This window comes from Calidris pugnax, unplaced genomic scaffold (assembly GCF_001431845.1).
Source record: "Calidris pugnax isolate Ruff unplaced genomic scaffold, ASM143184v1 scaffold13, whole genome shotgun sequence".
In the NCBI taxonomy this organism is placed as follows: domain Eukaryota; kingdom Metazoa; phylum Chordata; class Aves; order Charadriiformes; family Scolopacidae; genus Calidris; species Calidris pugnax.
The window spans coordinates 5125684-5146194 of NW_015090810.1; the positions used below are offsets into that span (position 1 = coordinate 5125684).

General features: G+C 40.4%; 2 protein-coding genes across 4 annotated transcripts in view; both read right to left on the minus strand.

Moving 5' to 3' along the window:
• The window catches only part of ZNF830 (zinc finger protein 830), a 21893-nt gene extending 21486 nt beyond the window's left edge, over positions 1-407 (minus strand). Inside the window, exons 1-2 of the mRNA XM_014938591.1 lie at positions 251-407; positions 1-90 (exon numbers count right to left, since the gene is read on the minus strand). The exon at positions 1-90 is cut by the window's left edge and continues 14 nt beyond it. Of these exons, the coding sequence (XP_014794077.1) occupies positions 1-90; positions 251-372 (212 nt within the window). The 5' untranslated portion in view covers positions 373-407. The remainder of the gene's footprint in view (positions 91-250) is intronic.
• Positions 408-988: 581 nt separating this feature from the next.
• Positions 989-20383, minus strand: BAG1 (BCL2 associated athanogene 1). Of its 3 annotated transcripts, XR_001411559.1 has the most exons (9): positions 20296-20383; positions 17380-17508; positions 17138-17220; positions 16352-16465; positions 15760-15867; positions 15479-15599; positions 9931-9997; positions 6611-6673; positions 4194-4268 (listed from the first exon to the last, which is right to left on the minus strand). XR_001411559.1 is itself a non-coding variant. In XM_014938643.1 (8 exons), exons 1-7 carry the CDS (start codon positions 20336-20338, stop codon positions 6651-6653), a joined length of 621 nt encoding a protein of 206 aa, XP_014794129.1. In that variant the 5' UTR covers positions 20339-20383; the 3' UTR covers positions 989-4268; positions 6611-6650. The 3 variants fall into 3 exon arrangements, 2 of the variants coding, with proteins under 2 accessions (XP_014794129.1, XP_014794128.1); XM_014938643.1 differs by lacking the exon at positions 9931-9997 and having other exon boundaries at positions 989-4268; XM_014938642.1 differs by lacking the exons at positions 9931-9997; positions 15479-15599 and having other exon boundaries at positions 989-4268.
• Between the last annotated feature and the right edge of the window lie 128 nt (positions 20384-20511).

Sequence of the window (20511 nt, forward strand, 5' to 3'; positions counted from 1 at the left end):
TGCTTGCCCAGGACGTGTGTCTGCCACAGCAGCTCGCTCTTCACCGGCGCGTTGCACAGCGTGCAGCTCAGGTGTCCCAGGCTGTTGTACGTGGCGGCCGCCGTTAAGGGAAGCAGAGGGCTGGAGTGTGGAACCTCACCTCACTCACCTCACCGCCCCGCCACGGCCGCCCCGTCCACCAACCGCCCCGCCCCCCCGCGCCAGGCCGGCCCCCGAGACGAGGGCCGGGGACCCCCGCTGCCGAGGATATTTGGCGAAGGGCGAGTCGATCCGCTTCTTTCCCGCGTTCTGCCGCTGCTTCTCCCGCATGAGGCGCCGCAGCTCCTCCTGCCGCACCTGCTTCCGACCCGGGCCCAGCCCAGCCGCCGCCATCTTCTCCCGGCGAGCAGAGCGAGAGGGGCGGGGCCGGCGGCCAGAGCGAGGCTACGCCGGGTGGGCGGGGCTCAGCCTGGAGGGGCGGGGCTTCCCCTTTCGGGGGCGTGGCCAGAAGGGGATGCCCCGCCCCCGGCGGAGGGCGGCGGTAGTGAAATATGGAGGCAACGGAGCAGAATTAAATTCTCCGGCTTGATCATGTTTTTCGGTAGTAAAGCCTTTGGGGCGCACGTGGAAACGAGAGGGACACTGTTATCCAGCCGTTAGGCCACGTCTCTTAATAAATGCCCTAAAAAGTGCCACCAAACCTGCCCAAAATAAGTACAAAAATTAATAACAACCTCCCCCAGCGTATCCCTTACACCCCGATCTGGAAACCCTCAGTGTGTGACACAACTGTGAAACACACTCTGAAATAAAAACCATTGTCTTTATGCCTGGGCTCGCCTCCAAGGCCGGTGCTGTTTGCAGCTGAGCCCCTGCAGCCCATGGGATGGGATGGGATGGGATGGGATGGGATAGCACACACCCCATGGCCCCACAGCACAGGGACTCACTCTCCCCACCCAAACACCGCCCACCTGCAGCACTCAGTAACCACACCACCACCAAGGCCGGCAGAGAACGTTCCATACTTTATTTTTACCGTTCCATTTACGACAGTACAATAAAATAAGTTAACTAAATAAAAAAAAAAAATCTAGCCCCGATTCCACGGTGTCAAGTGCTCTGCTCCAAACTGCCAGCGACCCTTCAACAGTCAAGGTGGTGTTACTCCAGGCTGTCAGGAGGACTTGTGGCACGGAGGACCCCGCTAGGAGCAGCCCATTTCACGCCGCCCCACGACTCCAGGGTGGCTCCATCAACACCGGGTTTGGTTCCTCTCCCACGGAGCTGAGGGAAACAGGGGGTCCAGGGAAGCGTGTGATTCCATTTCCATTTTCACAAAATACAAAACTTTGCAGTACAACATTTTGCCAGGATGGCAAACCCCAGGTGTGTAAAACACAGCCAGAACAGTACGGCAACCAGAGGAAGAGGATGGGGTAAGTGCAACGAAGGCCAGGAGGAGTCACTTCTCTGTTGGCATCCTCAGGGCAGATGGCTGGGGTGGGGAAACGACTCTGTAGCAGAACAGGCGTCCCAGTACACCCAGGGTACACAACCAGCAAGTGTGTCTTAAGCTTGATCGAGATCTATGTTTGCCTTTACAAATTCTGAAGAATATTTAAAATCTTCTCTTCCTTCCCCTTCTGCCTCACTTTTCGAAAGCACGGAACTTTGCTTCTACTGAAATTTAAGGCTATCATGAAAAAATTAAGTGTAGGGCTCCTCCTTCCAAACTAAGTAGAAAAGTCAATCCACTCTGGAAGGTCTTGGATAACTCTAAATAGAACCATCCATTTTCCAAAACCAAACAACTCATTTTTATATTTGGAAGACAAGATTTTTTTTACTGCAAAAGTTTGTCTTCGTTCACATACTTTTCTCCTAGAAACCAAAGACTGATACCAGGAGTTACCGCTGTGAGGTAACTCACACCCTTTGCTGAATCCAGATGCACTGGAGGGAGAGGTTCATCATCACTTTCTTTGCCTCCAAGTACCAGATTATCAACAAAATCTACTATGGAACACCTTAAAGTTACTCCAGCTGGCTTTGAGACAGGCTGAGAGTGTACTCACAACAACCACATCTCAAGAAGCAGCAGTTTCTGGGAAGGAGTCCTGGGAAGACAATGGCTGTCTATAGCCTTAGTGTTCTCACCCAAGAGAGAAAAATAGGAAGGAGCAGCAGAAACGGACATAGTCCTAGCCATGACCACAGCCCCCAGCTCTCTTCATGGCCAAGAGGATATTTGCTTATTATACGTGCACCTGTGAAAGTTCAATGCATTAGAGGACTTAATTTGAGAGGGTGAGGATCCTCTCCATCACAGGAAAGTGGATGCTTTTGCATCCTCTGGATTAGGCAACAGCGTTGCTGGTGGTTTAAGAGTCAACTGAAGCAGCACCAGAAAAGGTAGGGCTTCACAAAAATGGCTACAACTAACTCTTCTTCCTCCTCACCTTAAAGTGCTGGGAAAATGCAGCATGACCAGACAGTAGCCCAGGAAAAAATATCCAGTCCTACCAAACACACCATTTCCTAACATGATATACAAGCTTCCTGGGAGTTTAGACCTTAAAATCCTCCACAGATGCTGCTGCATATGGAAAAAATACAACCTTGAAGAAACTGGCTAACATTACAAAATAGGGCAACTCAAATCCTGGTATGGTCAAAAGGCATTTTTAGAATAAAAGTGACCCTTTCTAATGCAGGGCTATCGCTTCATTTCTCCAATGGCATTTTTCACTAAAGAAATGCTCCTCCAAGTACAAACATCAAAGGTAATACTTAAATAATAGTACTTTTGGTATTATTTAAGGTTTATAATTTACTAGAAGTTAACATTTTTTTTACACACATTTCCTATTTTTATCTTAAAACAGTCACATATGGATAAAGACACTCCACCCAAGGGCCATTCCTAAATGTCCTCAGTCTGATTATTTTGAGACAAAGGAGCTTTTCTTCCCCCACAGAAACCAGCTCCTTACCAGCCAATACTTCACCAGCCACCGCGTATATGACTGACCCACTGACCAGAAGATCAGTGAAAAAGCAACTCCCACTATAGGTACATTATCTACGGGATCCGACCAACAACTGCAAAGTTGGCTGCACCTGCTGACAGTTACTATCTCCTACAAAAGCTTATCTTTCACCTAACAGAGAAGGCTAAGCATGGCACACTTCTGACTGTGAGAATCAGTCATAATCATCAGTCGCACAGCATTGCTAAAATAAAGTTGTGTCACTTTGTAACATGTTGTAAAAACTCACTGACTGCCTTCACAGACTAGAAATAATCACTGCAATTTTCCATTAAATATAGCATCATGAATTCAGTGAAATCAGAAAAAAAAGTACAAAAAACCCTTTGAAAGCAGCTCCTTAGTTATACCTTACTTGAACTGAACCCTTGCTATATGAGCAGCATGAGTAATCTCGTTTCATTTCCCACCATAACTCAAGACAGAACACAAACAATAAAAAATAAGAATAATCTATAAAAACCACAGTACATCAGAAATCCATGTAAAAAACATACATCTGTATCAAGGAGCTCAGTAACAACTTAAAGCACCACTCAAAAATAAGTACCATACATGTTACAGTACATGCCATTTATTATGACAATTTAAGGCTAAAATAGGTATGACTTCCTTATATTTAAGCTTTCTTATATTTATAAATGCATACAAACATTAACTAGATACAAATATGTAGGGGTTTTTTTATTGCTCTGAACTGTCTACTACAATATTTGACTTTCACAGATGTCATCTCAGTTTGCCTTTTTCAATCAAGCTGAAGTCCTACAATTGCAACTTATGGCACTTACATGATTATAGACCTTCTTTGATTTGAGCTGTAAATAAATGCAAAGACATATCAGACAAAATTGCCCATCACTGCAAACTTTGTAATTTAGTTAACTAAACATATGCCCATAAGATACGTAACAATTCACCACAAAGATTACTTCTGTAATTCTTCAGGAAGGATTTTCTTTTCAAAATAATAGGTCTAACCAAGCGGCAAACATAACAACCAGCAAGAAATGATTGACTAGTACCAGTCTAACAGACTGGGCTTAAAAAAAGACCAAAAAGCTGAATACGTGCTCCAAAACAAAGAGCAAACTTTTCTTCCTGCTCATAGAGCAATTACGTTTCCTAATTATGTAGGGCAATGCCTCATTCTGCCAGCGCCAAATTCTTTGACTGCAGCTTGTCCATTTCTTGACCAATATTTCCTTCAACAGTATCACACTGGGCAAGAAAAACCTAAGAATAAGAAACAAACAAATGTTATTGGGGATGTACCTATAGCAACTGTAGATCCTTCTTAAGAACAGGAACTGCAGTTTCCATCATGAATTTGAAGCCAACTCAACAGTCGCTTTCCAGTCCAGTTTTAGTAATAACTTATTTACAATTTTTTTTTACCCAGAATCCAATAGAAGCATGGTATCTGCTAAGGCAACAAGGTGGCTGCCTATCCTCACCAGTCCTTCAGCTGAAGCTCTTTGAGTTGATCCAAAGTTCATAAACAACAAGGATCATAAAGGTTCAGACAAATTAGTGCTTCAGTTTGGAACGTGACTTTTAAACTCTTCTCTAAAACACGTACTTCTGTAGCTGAGGGTGGGAGCAACAAACCTACTCAGTGAAATCTAAAACAAGCTTTCATTATACCAAGGCCTCTTCTATTTCTCAGAACTACAGGGCAGCACGAACCCCACCTTAATGAGTAATTAGCTGGTGTGCCTCAAAAGGCAGAAGGCTCCTTTCCCAAAAGGGCAGTCCACAGCACCTTAAGCTTTCTTAGAACCTGCCCGCAAGTGCTTACAAGTGTAGCAGCCTGCCCACAGCAGTCACTTAGCACTTTGCTTGTGCTGTGCACAGCACAACGTGCCAGCATTTTAAGCCAATACATTCTTTCAGGCCAACTGCAATATACATGAGTACACCGTAGTTTCTGAGCAGATTCTCCTGCTATCTATACACGCCTTGCACTCAGTTTTGCTATATCTGCACTAGACTTTTAATAGTCAAACCAGATATTTAATGTTATTTACATTAAAATGACATTAAGAAACTTCTTTCCCTCTAGAGCAGCAGACTGTTGTGCCAGGTGAATGTTTCTCAACTATCACACAGTTTTGAATTGTCTGTCTCCAACCAATCCCTTGAGCCAGCATCAACTCACTTCTGTAAGGACTTGAGGGATGGAAAAGCAATGGTGTAACAACTGCGGTTGCTGGCTGCAAGTGTTTTATACCTGTGTCCCCATTCTGGAAGATATGCAATTGCCAGCATCAGAAGGTAATTAATAGCTCCTTCTTGCTCTCATGAACACTTAAGAGCATAACTTGTCATCATTTTCTCGCTCTGGAAAAACAAATTGTTGTTGAATGCTCTGGCCTGAAACCCCTTAGATTCTTCTGCAGTCCTCAAAGGATTTATAACCTACAGTTGCAGAACATTCTGCCTATAAAAGCACAATAATTCTGATCTCCACTCAACAAAGCCTGTTTTATGCTTTAACAGCAGTTCCTATACACAGCACCACTTATTTCTGCAATAACTTCACCCAAGAGTGGAGCTCCATAGCTTGCCAAGAGAGCAATAGCAATACCTCTCTTACAAATTGTTGCTGCTTTGGTGAAGCGCATGGAATGAAAGGCACGTTCAGAGCATGTAACACAGCTCTGCCAGCAACCAAAGGGTTTTGTCCCTGAAGTTATAACACTTCTACTATGAGGTAACTACTTGATAAGGCTTCCTCTAAAACAGATGGCTATTTTAAAAAATTTGGAAAACATTTATAGAAAGTATTTAATAAGTTTACAATAAAAGACAAAACATTTTAACCTCCATATATGAATGCAATGTACTCTCACAAATAATTTTTTTTAGAAGTCTAAGCTGTGACTGAAGCACGATACATCTAGCATAACACAAACAAAAGCAGCAATATGAGCAGCATTACCACTCACTTATGGAAGTTCAGCTTTTGGGGGAGGAAGGCAGAAGGATGAATTCCAGTATTTAGTAACAAACCTTCAGTTCAAGGTCTCTAAGGAAACAGTGCCTAGGAATTTTTAAGCGTCATACAATGGCAAAGCAATTAAAAATCCCACCCCTACTAATGCTATTTCTCTGTACAGATTTTACTTTAAAGACTCTTCATAGAAAATTGGTACACTGCAATAAAATCTAAGTTTTCCAAAGAACACCTCTAGCAAGGTCCAGCAAGAGTTACATGCGTCTTTGTGCCCAGACCTCATTCATTACTCCAGCCCACCAAGACATGGGAAAGCAGGAATCACCCTCTTTTCCTTTCAAGTTATCAGAATTACTTTACATCATCAGGTAGCCATAAGGCCAAGCACTAATGTAAATTACAAGCATTATCTGAAAACAGCATGAATTATGAAAACACGTATTTTTGTATAATGTTTTATAAGGTTATTAAATACCTCTTAAAGGGAGGTCCTATAAAATACCAATTTAAGAACATGCACTGAAAAAAATCAAAGCTTTAAAAGATCTCTCATTTTCACAAGCTCTTGTTATTCAACTATCCAGCATTAGTGGAAAACAAAAAAAATAAAAATACTTACCTGAACCCTTTTCACCAACCCCTTCTTTTTCAGTTTGCAATCACTGAAATTCTCTGGCAGATTCTGCAGTAAAATAAACAAACAAGTTGATGCAGCTTAATCTTGAAATTGATATATTAAACTTACAGCAAAATTCAAATGTATCAAAGAATGCTCCTAGCAGGCATCCTGAAAATGCCATGCCTGCTCAGAAAGGTTGGTTACACAAGAAAGAATTTAAAAGAAAAAGTTGTAGGTTCAGTAAGTCTGGAATATAGCATGGTAATTACAAAGCACTGAGCTGGCAAATTTACCACATCTTCTGGTAACATACAGCAATAACTGCATATATTGCTTTTGTCTACTGCAGCATATATTAACTGTTCTGCTGAGCTTCAACTTCAGATCTTTTCAGAGAATGTAAGATGAATTAATTTCTTACAAACACACTAACTCAATCATTCGCCAATATTAGAACATATCAGTAACACAGGCATTGCCAGTCTGTTTAAGCTGTACATCTGATCTTCTCTGCAATCTACTCATGGAACAAAACAGATGCAAAGTGTTACATGCTGACAGCTTTTAATTTAATTCAAACTATGTCATTTTCCATACTCCTACCACCCAACATATTCATGTATGTCATCTTAGCAAATCTTATATGCTTTGTCCTTTTGGAGCAGTGTGAAATTGGGGTGTTGGTGGGGAATGGTGCTCAGGTTTATGATTTTTTTTGAAACAGGTACAACAGATGATTGTCATCATATAAAGTTTATGTGAACATTCTTAGAAACATTATGCTCTCACTGTTGAAAACACGTAAAAATCTTGACGTTTCTCATAGTATACCTTTTATTTTCCACCCTACTGCATACCAACAACAGAGGTTTCTCTATACTACTCTGTTTTATTTCAGCTAAAATGCAGGCTCCCCTGGAATGTTTAGATACATGGTCTTTGATAACAATAAAAAACTAAAAAGTTGCTTTCTTTTAGTGTCCAGCCAAACATACATGGTCTTAAATGTAGGAATTAAAAATACACAAGACTCCACACTGAAAAACAGTCCATCATGGGCAGTGAAACTACTGGCTTCCAGAAAGATTCCAGGAGATTCCAGGAAGTTTGGGGACCACACTGCTCCAGTATTTGTGCAGTAATTAGCACACTGCAAGTGATACAAGACAAAGAAATAATAATCAACAGGCTTAGCACGCATTTCTAGCATTCTGGGTGAGGAGAAAATGGGCACACAACGGAGCAACCTGGGACACATTCTTACATTTTACCTATACATGCACTTCTGGTTTAAAACACCTCTCATTCTTTCCATGCTCAGATGGAAGAATGCATGCATAATGCTGCTTCTCATCTGTTAGGAAAGTATGAAACTTGGATGTGGGAGTAACTACTACTACATTAACCTCTTCCCAGGATCAGGGGTTTTTTTTCATTATTTTGTTAGTTTGCAAGGTGAGTAGAAGAATCTTCTGTAGTTCCAGCTTCCATTTCTGTTACTCCAGTCCCAGTTTTCCCAAACAGCAGCACTGTTAAACTGTACAGAACTCGTATCAACTTTTAACACTCCCCTTCAAGATCAGAAAAGGTATCTCCCTTGCAGAGAGCTTTTCTGTCAGACCACACCTCCTGAAACAGAACCAGAAACTGGACTTACTGCTTTCAGGTGGAAAGATGAGTATCAGTATCAGAGGCACAAGAGTTTGCGGATTAAGGAAGATATCCTTCTGGTGCAGTGCAAACTGGTGCAGTGTTATTTTACAAACATAGACAGAAATAGCTAAAAACTAAAAGTTACATTGTTTTTTTGTTTGTCTGTTTTTTTAAATGGATGTTAATCCTCTTAATACCAAAACCACTCTTCAGTTTGTTCTAAGATGCATTCCGTCACCTATCTATCTTTTCCCACTCCTCTCATTTTGTGAGAAAAAGGAGAAGTAGCTTTGAAAGTAAATTACCAGGTTTAGCTCCAGGAATCTGTCACGCACAACGTGCTCCTAGAGGAGCCCGTTCTACACTGGTCACTTTCTTCATTTATGTAATGACACCTTACATCCTTAGATTTATAGCACAGGATAGGTTCAGAATTTGTTACTGCATTTTCAACAACAGTCTGTCTGAAGTGAAAACTCTCTTCTACAAGTTGCACATGTCCATTTTCCAAAGCACAACTTTTTTCAGTTGTTCATTTTGGAATCTACTTTGTTCTTACAAAGTGTATTTTCCGATACTGCGTACTGCGATAAGCCCTTGCTCACTGTAGCATGCTAAACCCACGTCTCCTCTCAGGAGGAGGAGACACTGTGAAAAGACTGTGCTACATGCTCTTCTTTCAGAAACTGAATGCTCCAAAGACATTACAAAACAATTAAAAAGTTAGTTTAAAGCTGTGGGTGAATTCTCTTCAAACACTGGTTCTAGCTCACAAATAAAAAAGGTGGCCTTTGGAGTATTTATAGTCATCAGATGGACAAAAACGTTTTTAAAGGTATTATAAAGTTGTACGAAGTATTCTAAGGGATCTTAGACATGGGATCCTGCAACCACACATGAAAACATTCCAAATTTTCCCTTGGTTTTCAACAACACAATTCACTTTTTAAAATTAATAAAATATGACAAGAAACACTTAACAAGATTATTTGATGTGTACTACTTTGACTCCATATATGCAATAGCCTGAAAGAACCAAGATGGGTTAGGCCTAATTATTAATGGCTGATTCTTATCAGAAAATGAAGATGCTATCTCGCTGTCACAAAAATTCCTTTATACCTTGAAGTTTTCTTGGAATTTTTAATAATCAAATTAAAAGTGAAATTATGCACCAGCTCAGTTACACTGCCTACCTCCCTTTGCGGAGTACTTATTTCAGGCTGTACTTTCTGAAACAGATTCTGCCCTATGCAAGTATTCCTACCATTCTGAAATAGCAGACAGACCTAAGTTAACTTTTAACAGCAGACAGGAAACTCCAGCTGAGCTTCCCACACAAAGTCTGTTTCTAAAACAGATACTGGTAACTGGAGGAAACTTCAAAATCTGAGTGTAGAGAAGACATTCAGACTACATCTATTTTTGATAACATTTTTCAAAACTGCTGTTTTTAATTACATTTGTGCATGAAAACACCTATGTATGCTTGCACACTGTCATAGCTTTTTCTTTTTTTAAAATCACACTTTGTAATCCCCCTGGGAGAAACATGGAACTGGAAGGCCTAAGCTGGAAGACCAAGCTGCTTTAAAGGTGTTTTGCAATCAAATTAGTAAAGTTTACAAATCTTAACATTAAATTAAATCTCAGTCTCTCTGTTTTACCTTAGTCAGCTTTACGTCTCCTCTCCAGGAATACGTTGTCCAACTATTCAGGGTTTAACAGGTGAAGCTGGCAATAAACCTTAAGTCACAATAACATTTCACTATTTAATTAAAATCAAATTTAATTAAAGAAGGAGTAGCTTAAGCCTAAGCAGTGCTTATGCAAAACTCTTGCCAAATCTACATTTTGGTGCTAGCATTGCTTGCAGAGCAGTAGCTTGGATTAGCATTCAGCTTTCCACTGCATAGCGTAGTCTCACTGTCACAGCAGGTCTCCTCTTCACATTGCACTGTCTCTGTGACAAAACCCTGCTCAAATCTGTGTCATCTCAAACTTCAAAAGTGATGCAGTGCTGACTTCATCCCACCAGCTTCTATAGAACTCCTGGGCACAGGTTCTTTATCCTCCCCCCATCCGTCCAGAAACAGAGCCTGATAGCAGTGCCTATCTCCCACCCCACACCCCTGAATTGAGAGTTGTTTAATCACATCAAGAGTTTTCATCCTGCAGATACACTGACAAGACGCGGACACACGTTACATCCTTGAAGGCTCATGTTTTGTATGCAGAACACTCATGCTTTATACAGGAAATCCTTAAAACCAAACACCATTTACACAATAATAAATTCATGTGTGTGCATTTTCCTGCCTCTTCATCTTCTCTATTCTTGAGTGTTCTTTTAACTATGGAGCCAGTGTCCCTCTCTCCTGAGCACTGCTTCTTACCAAATACAGACTCTTTATCATTTCTTTCCCCTCTCCCAGCGGATCTCCTAATAAAACCACCTCCCTTTGCCACAGAACATCACCTACAGCTCTGCTCAAGTTCTGTTTGTTTTGGAAGTGCTTCTAGTAACAATTTTTAAGTTTGTTGCCACCACATCTTTATTCACTTTGGTTACCTCTTATTTCCCAAACCTTAGACCCAGCAGGTAATATCTGCTGCCTGAATCCACTTACAGCAGTGCAGTCAGCTAATAAACAAAACAAATGCTTGTCAAATTTATTATTTATGACTATCTTATCAGAACCAAAGGGATATCATTCTTAAAATAGGCAATCTCCTACACTAGCAGGAATAATAGCTAGAAACATTTTTGGTTTGTTATCAAATTGCTTAAAAAAATAAAAAACACTCTGTTAAACATGGCACCAATGCTAATCAGTTGCAAAAAAAGAATTTTTTTCTGACACCTCATCCCTCTAACAAGAACCTTTCTCATTACTTTAAGAAATCCAAACCAACATATAGTATTTCAGTGTCTAGTTTTTATTGACTAGCAGCCCTGCACTTTAACTTATTGTTAAATAAATTGGTTAAATTGGATATGCAAATTATGTTGACACTGATTCTTTTTCATCTAAGTAGACATCTGAGCACCTTCTTTAAGAGCAGCTATTAGACGGCAGCGCTTGTCAATGCATCTTCTGAATGCAGAGTGGTAACTAAGTGCTCTACCCTCACTGAGGGATCATAGTATTTTCACGCTCCTTGTGCTTTAGAAAAAATTTCCCCCAAAGCTTTGGTTTTACATTTATGATTCACACTAAGATATTGAAGAATTATAGTAAGAAATGTTTATCAAATGTTTATTTATCCAGATAAATTCAAAGGTTTACTAATAAGTTCTCATCTTACTGCAAGAGGCAAAACTTCCCAGAAGCCTGGGCAATGTTTGTTACAGGCACTATGGGTTTGGGTTTTTTTTCAGGATACTTTTTTCTTTTAATCCTTAACATGTTAATTTGATATTGATTTACCAGACAACAAGTATAGAAAGGACAAGGAGACAGTGAAAAAAGCTTCATCAGAACAGTACAGAAATTAAAGTAAGTTTTACAGAAGAATTATAACCTAAATAAATCCTCAAGAAAGGAGGACTGGCCACAAGAACATGATTTTGAGTCAGTAATGTTATCAATGTCCTCAATACTGATACATGCAATTTGAGAAATGATTTTGTCATTCATTTATGTAAATAAAATCAGTGACTGGTATTTCAAAAGAGAAAGGTGGGTTTTTTTCCAGTTCTTAGAACAATCTGTTCTCTGCAATATTGCCTATTAGATTACAAATCTGCCATTTAATAAGAAATCATAATGAGAACAATGTAGCCTCTTAGACTGCAATACTGGTGACATGTGTCATGACTGTGGATTTAAATTTTCCTACCGATCTCAGAAAATCTTTCATTTTTTCTTGAAAAAGCCTTTCGGTTATTTAAAAGACTATGCCAGTTGATCAAGTTAAAGATTTTCTGTGTTTTACTCACTGAGATTTGTAGTAAGTAGCGTAGTTCGAGTTCACTCCTGGAGCAAATGTTTGAACTGCTGAAATAACTGCCATTTCTGGTGATGCACATACACAAACCCTCAACTGTTGAACATGACTCAATTTGCAGCCCTCCTGAAGAAACCTTCAAAGATCTGTGCCTTACAGGAATGTCTGACTGTCATAGCGTTCAAAAAATTTTTGAATTTTCCCACCAAAATACTATATGACTACCAACCTACTTCTCTCTTCCTAAATCACTTCTTTTACATTCATAGTTGTTGAACACATGGAGTCTAGTAAAAAGCAGTCTTATTTCCAAACTCAGCTCCTCTAATTAATAAGCTTGTCTGCTAACAGCAAGAGGGTGACATCCCTAGATGAAGGGATGGATGACCAGATAGAAAACAATATGCAGGCTTCATCACCCTTACGTCTCTATAACCATAAAAATCCCATTTTGTATAGAATTGTTTAGTTTGGAAAAGACCTTTAAGATCATCAAGTCCATTAACCTAGCACTGCCAAGTCCACCACTAAACCATGTCCTTGACTACCACATCTACTCGTCTTTTAAATACCTCCAGGGATGGTGATTCCACCACTCCCCTGGGCAGCCTGTTCCAATGCTTGACAACCCTGTAGGTGAAGAAATTTTTCCTAATAACAAATCTAAACCTCCCCAGGTGCAACTTGAGGCTGTTTACTCTTGTTCCATCATGCTGTATCAAGCTAGATGTTTTTGATTGGTCCAAACAATGTATGACAGCCAAGATGCTTTAAAGAGCTCTCACAACAATTCTGCCAAAGAAACAAACTGGAACATCTATAGTGTGAGTTTACTGCATGTTTCACTTCTCCAATGCATCCATTCTTCCCTCTTAGTTTAGAAAACAGCTCACTCAGTCACTTTTATTTTTCCCCTTGTCTTTTTTTAACATGCTGTTGATTGAATCAATAGCACATCTATATGGTCAATAGCATTCAAGAGATTTGTCAGAACTTGCTTTTTACTTAGCTAACCAAAAGAATACTAAATACAGTATAAAACAATTCTAAGATACAGATAAAATATTTTCTGGAAGCTTTATGCTGTTCTGCTTTGCATTTCTGTTTACTACTTTTTACTTCAGTGGAACCCATTTATTTTTCATATACACACCTCATTAACGCTCTGCATTGCTACCTCTGTATGTTGCACAACTACAGTACAGCTAAGTAATACTTCAGGAAGTTGGTGGCCTGTTTATCTGACCTGGTGTAACACCAGTACACTTAACAGCTACATTTTACGTAAGGATTCCACCCAACTACAAGTATCTCATTTGAAGACTTCACAGAAGTTCGGTTTTCATTACAGAAGCCACACCCACCTTTGTATATTAAAATAAGTAAATATGGACTTTGGTATGCGTAACATAACTTCAATCACTGGTAATAAAAATTCTCACTTGTTTCTTGCTTTAAAAAAACAAGAAGCTCACCAATGTCACAGTATCACAGAATGATGTGGGGTTGGAAGGGACCTCTGGAGATCATCTAGTCCAAACCCTCACATCCAAACCTAGAGCAGGTTGTACAGGAATGCATCCAGGCAGGTTTTGAATGTCTCCAGAGACAGAGACTCCACCACCTCCCAGGGCAGCCTGTTCCAGGGCTCTGCAACCCTCAAAGCAAAGAAGTTCCTCCTCGTGTTTAGATGGAGCTTCCTATGTTCAAGTTTGTGCCCATTGCTTCTTGCCTGTCACTGAGCATCACTGAAAAAAGACTGGCCCCACCCTCCTGACACCCACCCTTTAAGTATTTTTAGGTGTTGATCAATGTCATAGGCTCTTATATAATAAAGTAACAAACAACTATTACAAAATACTAAGAGATACTAGTTATTCGTTTTAGCTCTGGCTGCTCCACTTCCACAAGAGACAAAACTGAGGCACAGGGACTCCATTATTTCCTAAATCTAAACATGAAGTCACCAGGTTATAAGTTTTCTAAAATCTTGCACTAAACCTGAAAGTCCCTTGTCCGCTACTATTCAGAGTATTTTGGATAAGGAGATAGATAATAGCCTGCTTTCTGTTTAAGCCATTCAAACAGTACCAGAATCAAAAGTAAACTCGGGAAATTGGGTTTGGATTAATTAGAAAGCAGTGGAAGGGTTTTTCAAGGCTGCTTGCTGAGTTCCAGAACTGTACACCAGCATACAAGTACTAACTTTTCTCTAAATAGGACTTAGTATCAGAAATTGAAGGGATCAGAAATAAGCTTAAATGCCATCCAATTGAAACAGTTGTCACCTTATTGCTATTTTCATGATAACACGTAGTAAATCTGCCAAAGCGGGAATCAGTTATACAAAGTCTCTATGTCTAACAGCATTCAAGAACTATCAGCAAAATATTTTCCTCTATATGAGGCAGAAAAGAGAAATGTTAATACTTTAAAATACTTAATGTAATTTAAAAAAGCACTTTAGAACTGTCGGGTATAACAAACAGCAAAGGCTAGTTTACCATTAAAGGTGCACAATACGAAAGCACAGTAAGACAAGGCTCCCCACCGTTCCTAGGACACATCCATATTGTAAAGCATTTGATGATGGCCAATTCAAATATTGCTCTTTGATTTAGTCTGCTGCTGCTGAACTTCTTCAAATTGTCAATCAACTCAACTACATTTCAGTCACCGATTATAAGCATTTGCATGGAATCTTTCTGAAACAATCCTGCCAAAAAGGGTCACTGTACAAAGCAGTAGACCCAAAGCAGCATTTTTCCTTCAGGGTAGGATATTATGATCATGATACACAATATCATTATATAATGAAGTTTACAGAGAACGACCAGCAGACAGAGACAGAAAATAAGGAAATACCCTAGTTGCCACAATCTTCTATTTATACCTGTACAAGCCCCTTACTGTCACCTAGCTCTCAGCTACTACATGATACAGGAATATATATATTATACTCTGAAAATGTGCTGAAAGGTTATGTTCCATTAATGACTGTGAAGCACTTGGATATACCCCAGTATGTTCCAAAGAAAGAAATCAGTCCTCAATATACAGGCATCTCAAATAAAAGTACTGTCAGTCACATACGACTGACCAGAAATTTCTTCAGTCTTCAGGACCCCTTGTTCCTTTTGAGATACAGAATACAAATTATATCTGGGGTGTTTGGTTTTTTTTCATACGTTTACTGTGACCATGAAGTTTAACATTAAAGTTTGCCAAGACAAGCTAAAAGGGTAAAACTTGAGTAAAGGATACCCATTTCATGTAGTCTTAACAGGCTCTTCTGTAGAATGGGGATGCGTACACAGGCATTAATGTCACCATTTAGAAACAGATGCCGCCAAGTAGTCTTTTGGAGACATAGAGGAGGCAAGAGCTGGATATTAAAGAAGAAAATGAGCAAACCAATTAACTCATTTTCAAAAGCAAAATAATTTGTTTAGTATTTTAAAATATCAAATAAATTACAAGAAAGACATATTCTTAACAGTAAGTTTCTGTTGGGATTTGATCCTCTTCTGCAGTTATTCACTTACAATGGCATCAATCTGTTCCAGGATCTTCATGAACTGCTCTGCAGTTCCTTTTATCCTCTTGTCCAGCTGTTTTAGTGCTTCTGCTTGGAGATTCTTTGCTAAAAATCCCTGAGGAGCAAAAAGACGGAAGAAAAAAATATTCCATACCCTACAGAAGACTCATCTTAGAAAATCTGTCAATCCACTACAGCAGAAAACATCTTTTACTATTTCTGTAGTTTCAAGTATGACAGAGACTCCAACCTCAACCTGTATTCTATCAATCCTTGAAATGCTAAATATAAGATCTGCTAGTTTTACTTAAAAGATCAAACAAGTAACAGACATTCTTCTTTGGACTTTGAGAGAATTCTTAATGTTTTTTTCAGATCTAAAGAATATAATTTAACTAATATGAAACAATATTTACCTTTTTTCCAAACAGTGCCATGTCTCTATTTTGCAAACTCATAAATAGCATTTGAAACTCTGTAAGAATTCTACAGGCCCCTTAAGAGAGCTATTACTGACTACTTAAAATAGTATTTTTTTAAAATACATATGCCTACAAAACTGTTTTGTGAAGACACAAAATGATACAAAACTGGCATACCTTCTGGATACCCGTGAACTCTTTATTAACTTCCTCTAACTTATTAGCTATTTGCTCCACTGATTTCTCCAAATCTTTTAACTTCTTTAATTCAGCCTCTTCTTCTGGACTATTCTGTGTATGCAAAAGTACAACATTCACAACTATGAAACAAATAGAGACACTATGCAGCTAAGAAGCAGCAATAGTGGTGATACAGACATAAAGGCTTCTGCTGATTCAAAACACATACTACACTGTGGTTATACTTTCCATATACAGTTAAAGCAGCAATGTATATAAACACAATGAATGAAATTAATTTGAAAGGAAAAGTGCAAACTTTTTTTTTTTTGTTGTTAGCTTAGCATCTTTAAAGTACAGGTAGCAATTCTATCATGAGTTATTACGCTTTGGTAATATCTCTACTTGGCAAAGCCAGGTACAAATCATTTCAGCAGAAATAACCCAGCAAACTCACTACAACCTTTTTTTTTTTTTTTTTTTAACCCAGAAAAATAAGATGAGCAGATAAAGTCATCAGTGCACAGAAGGTTCATGAGCACTGACAAGCAACAGGTTAGGCAGAATTTTGTCAATGACGTAAGGCAGAAGTCAGTCAATAATGTAATTTCAGAAATGCACACACTGCAGAGTTATTTGCAGTACAACATCAGACTGAACTCAACTCTGAGGGTAGGTATACAAATTAGGTTTATGCTGTAACCTGTTTCTGTGTTCAGCAGCTGAACCATGAACATAAACTAAGATAATTTAAGAAAAAAAAGGTCCAAAGGCAACACTTACCCTTTTCCCAATCAACATGACTTTGCAACCATTTTTAACACCAAGTGCTGACAATGGTTGTTCCAATTCTTTCAGAGACTTCCCTAAATGGGAAACGAAAAAGGAAAAAAAAAACAAACCAACAGTTAAAATATAGTTAGTGGCATAAGAATGTCTTTTTGAAGACATTCAAAACATGGATACCTGATAGTGATGAAGATGAAAGGCGTCATCTATAAGAAACTGACAGATTTCTAAGTTACCTTTGTATATCAGTTTCTGAAAAGGAACTGGAACTCCAGTGACTTGTTCAATAAGTACAGCCATGTCTTGCAGTGTAGGTTCACCATCTTCCTGTTGAGAAGCAACCTGAATACTGTGTTTTTCGTTACCTAACAAAAGACAGAGTAACAGTATACTCATTGTTACCTAGAACACAATACAAAGAATACATTTCTAATATTTATTTCCATTAATGCAGAAAGTTTTCAAATCATCAATTCTCACGTAGAATTATAATTTTCAATCAAAGGATTCTATTGCATTTCCTTCTTCTTGGAGTGACCTACCTCAGCTGAAAATTCTGTTTTACATTCTAGTAACCTACAGTGTTTGATCAGGCATAACGCTCCTGCTAAATATTATTCCTCATCTCTTTTTAAGAGTGCAGATGGTGTCCTGACATAAAGCATGAAAGCCCACACCTTGCTGTTGTATTCCATTTCCTACTTGTTGGAACTTTTAATGGTACGAGTCTAGGGAAATCTGAGACAATTTAGCATACATGAGAAGCAAGTGATTAATGTTTACCCTGTCTCCCCTCCACCAGCGACCTGAGAGAATTCTCATAGTCCAAAAGTTATTTCTTCCCATAATACTGCTGAAATGCAGCCTTAACTACTTTGAGACGACTCAGCTTATATGTCACCTTCCACTTATGGAGCATCCTATTCAGACTCCCTAAGATTACTTGCATGCAAACAGCAGGAAGTTCTTAGAAAAAAAAAAGGAGTATGTCTGTTAATCTCCACTTTGCAATAGACCCTTTCTACAACCCCCTGCTCCCACACACTTAAGGCCTGTCAATCTGAAAGCATCCACAGGAATCAGCCACTACTGGCTGCAAGGGAAGGCAAGACACGCATTTTCTACTTTGCAAGAAGAAAGAACTTCTTATTAAATACCAGAAAAAAAAAAACTGTTCTCATGCCACTAATTTAAAGTGCACATATCTTTTATGAAGAAGAGTGCTAGAAATATTGATTTTAAAATGTTCCAACCTCCCAGCATCACATGACAACTGACACTGTGGCCTCAAAAACTTGCAAGCTCCAACGTTTCTTAATTACAAATGGTTTTAAGCTCAAAATCACATTTTACAAACTCTCCCTCAAGCATTTTCCACGAACAGACCTTCTTCCCAATTTTTTTGAAAAACAGGACAATTCAATATCTTGCAGACTGTCAAGTGATACATGTGGGTCTACTTAACGCTCTCTTTCTTAACTCTTATTTCCATCTTTCCCCACTTTCACTCATGCATGCAAAACTTTAATAACAATGTTTGCACTGAGTAGTAAGCCAGCACCTGACAGCCACAGGTATAAATCAGACAGCTGAAGTCCAAGATGAAGGGTCCCTTCTATTTGCTATTTATTAATGACAAAGTAATTACTAGATAAGAAAACAACTGGAAAGATAAAAACCATTCTCAGGTAGGACAACTGTTGGTAAGCAGCAAGATGCTGGAACTATAAATACATTAATATCGTTAAGTTATTGTCGTCTTTGCAAATGAAAACCCCTCAGGTCAAATGGAATGCTCCAAGGTGTTAATAAGCACATGAATCATGAAGATTCAAACAGATTATTCCACAAAGTTAGTCACTAAAGGCTCTTATGTAAAACTCCCAGGTGAGAAAGGAAACATTTTCACAAAAGAATGTAAGTTTGAAAACACAAATGAGCAAGCAGAAATAAACAACAAGGTCTAAAGGTGGACAGAATGTCACCACCGTTGTGCAAAAGGAACAGGAACAGAATTTATTATTCAATAATTAAAAAAAAATATATCTATAAACCCCAAAGTTTTGTTAACAAAAATCAGCTAATGAATACCTTGCTGATTTCATGCCTTACTGTCCTCCTTATTCCTCCTACTGCCTCAACTAGATCCACTTCAAAATTTAACCATGGTATTTCCCACCTTATTTTTAAGAACTGTGGAGCCCAGGCTATTCTTAACTCTTTGCGGTAACTTTTTATATTTAACCACATCTTCCCTTCCACCTTCTTCTCCTTCCCCCTATTTCTCTTCCCAACGGAAAAAATCTCAATCATGCCAGCTGGCCTTCGAGTAACCCACTTCACCAGGTCAGCACCCAACTGATGAAACCAAAACCTTCTGTTGCAATCTTGCAAAGGTTCATGCTTATTGAACAACCGAGACGGCAGCCCCTCGGGTAGAACCTGCTTTTAACACACAGCCCTGGCTTCAGTGAGACGTTTCATCTAAACGAAAAAGTGACATCACCCAAAAAGTGACCTCTGCTCAGTGCTCTCCGGCAAGGACAGCCTTGTCACCTGCTGCCACCATCACCCTCACAGCAGATCTACCCCCGTGCGACAAGTATGATCATCCTGTTGATATGGAAAAGGCTTTTTTTTTTTTTTTAACCCTTCTAATGGATCAGTTTAAGGGAGAGAGTAGGGAGATGTGGCCAGTGGAGGCGCGGAGCCTTACGGCCGGAGGCAGCCCCGAGGCCAGGCTAAGCGGAGGGCGAGCCGAACCCCCCCGAGGCCGAGGCAGGCCCGACCGCTGGCCCATCGAGCCCGGGGACGCTGCCGCCCCCCAGCCGACGGCCCCGCCATTTTCCGTCTCCTCGAGGCTTTGCGGAGCCGCAGCCGCTCGGGCGCCAAAGGCAGTCACGCAGCCCCCGCACCGCTCCGGGCCGCCGCCGGGCGCCTTTCCGCCTCATCCATACCGCCGGGGGCAGGTGCGGGCCCGCCCCGCCGTGCCGGGCTACCGTTACCGGCCGTGGGGCGCGGGGGCGGCGGGGGAAGGGCGGCCGCGCGGCCCGACCGGCACGGTCCCGGCGGTGAGAGGTGGCGGGGGAGACGCCGCGGGCCGCGCTCCGCTCGGTTGGCTGTAGGAATCCCCCTCCCCGGGCGGCTCTTACTGTAAGTGACGGTGACGGTAACGGGGGCTCCGGGCGCCGCCATCTCACACCGCCACAGGGAAACCCTCCCGCGGGCGCCTGGCGGGGCGCGCCGGCAGCGCGTCACTTCCGCTCCTCGGGTAGGCGGGAGAGGGGCGTGGGGCGGAAGTGACGTTGCCGGGTGAGCGGGGACGGGGGCCTCGCACAGGGGTGACGTATGACGACGTCACCGGCGGG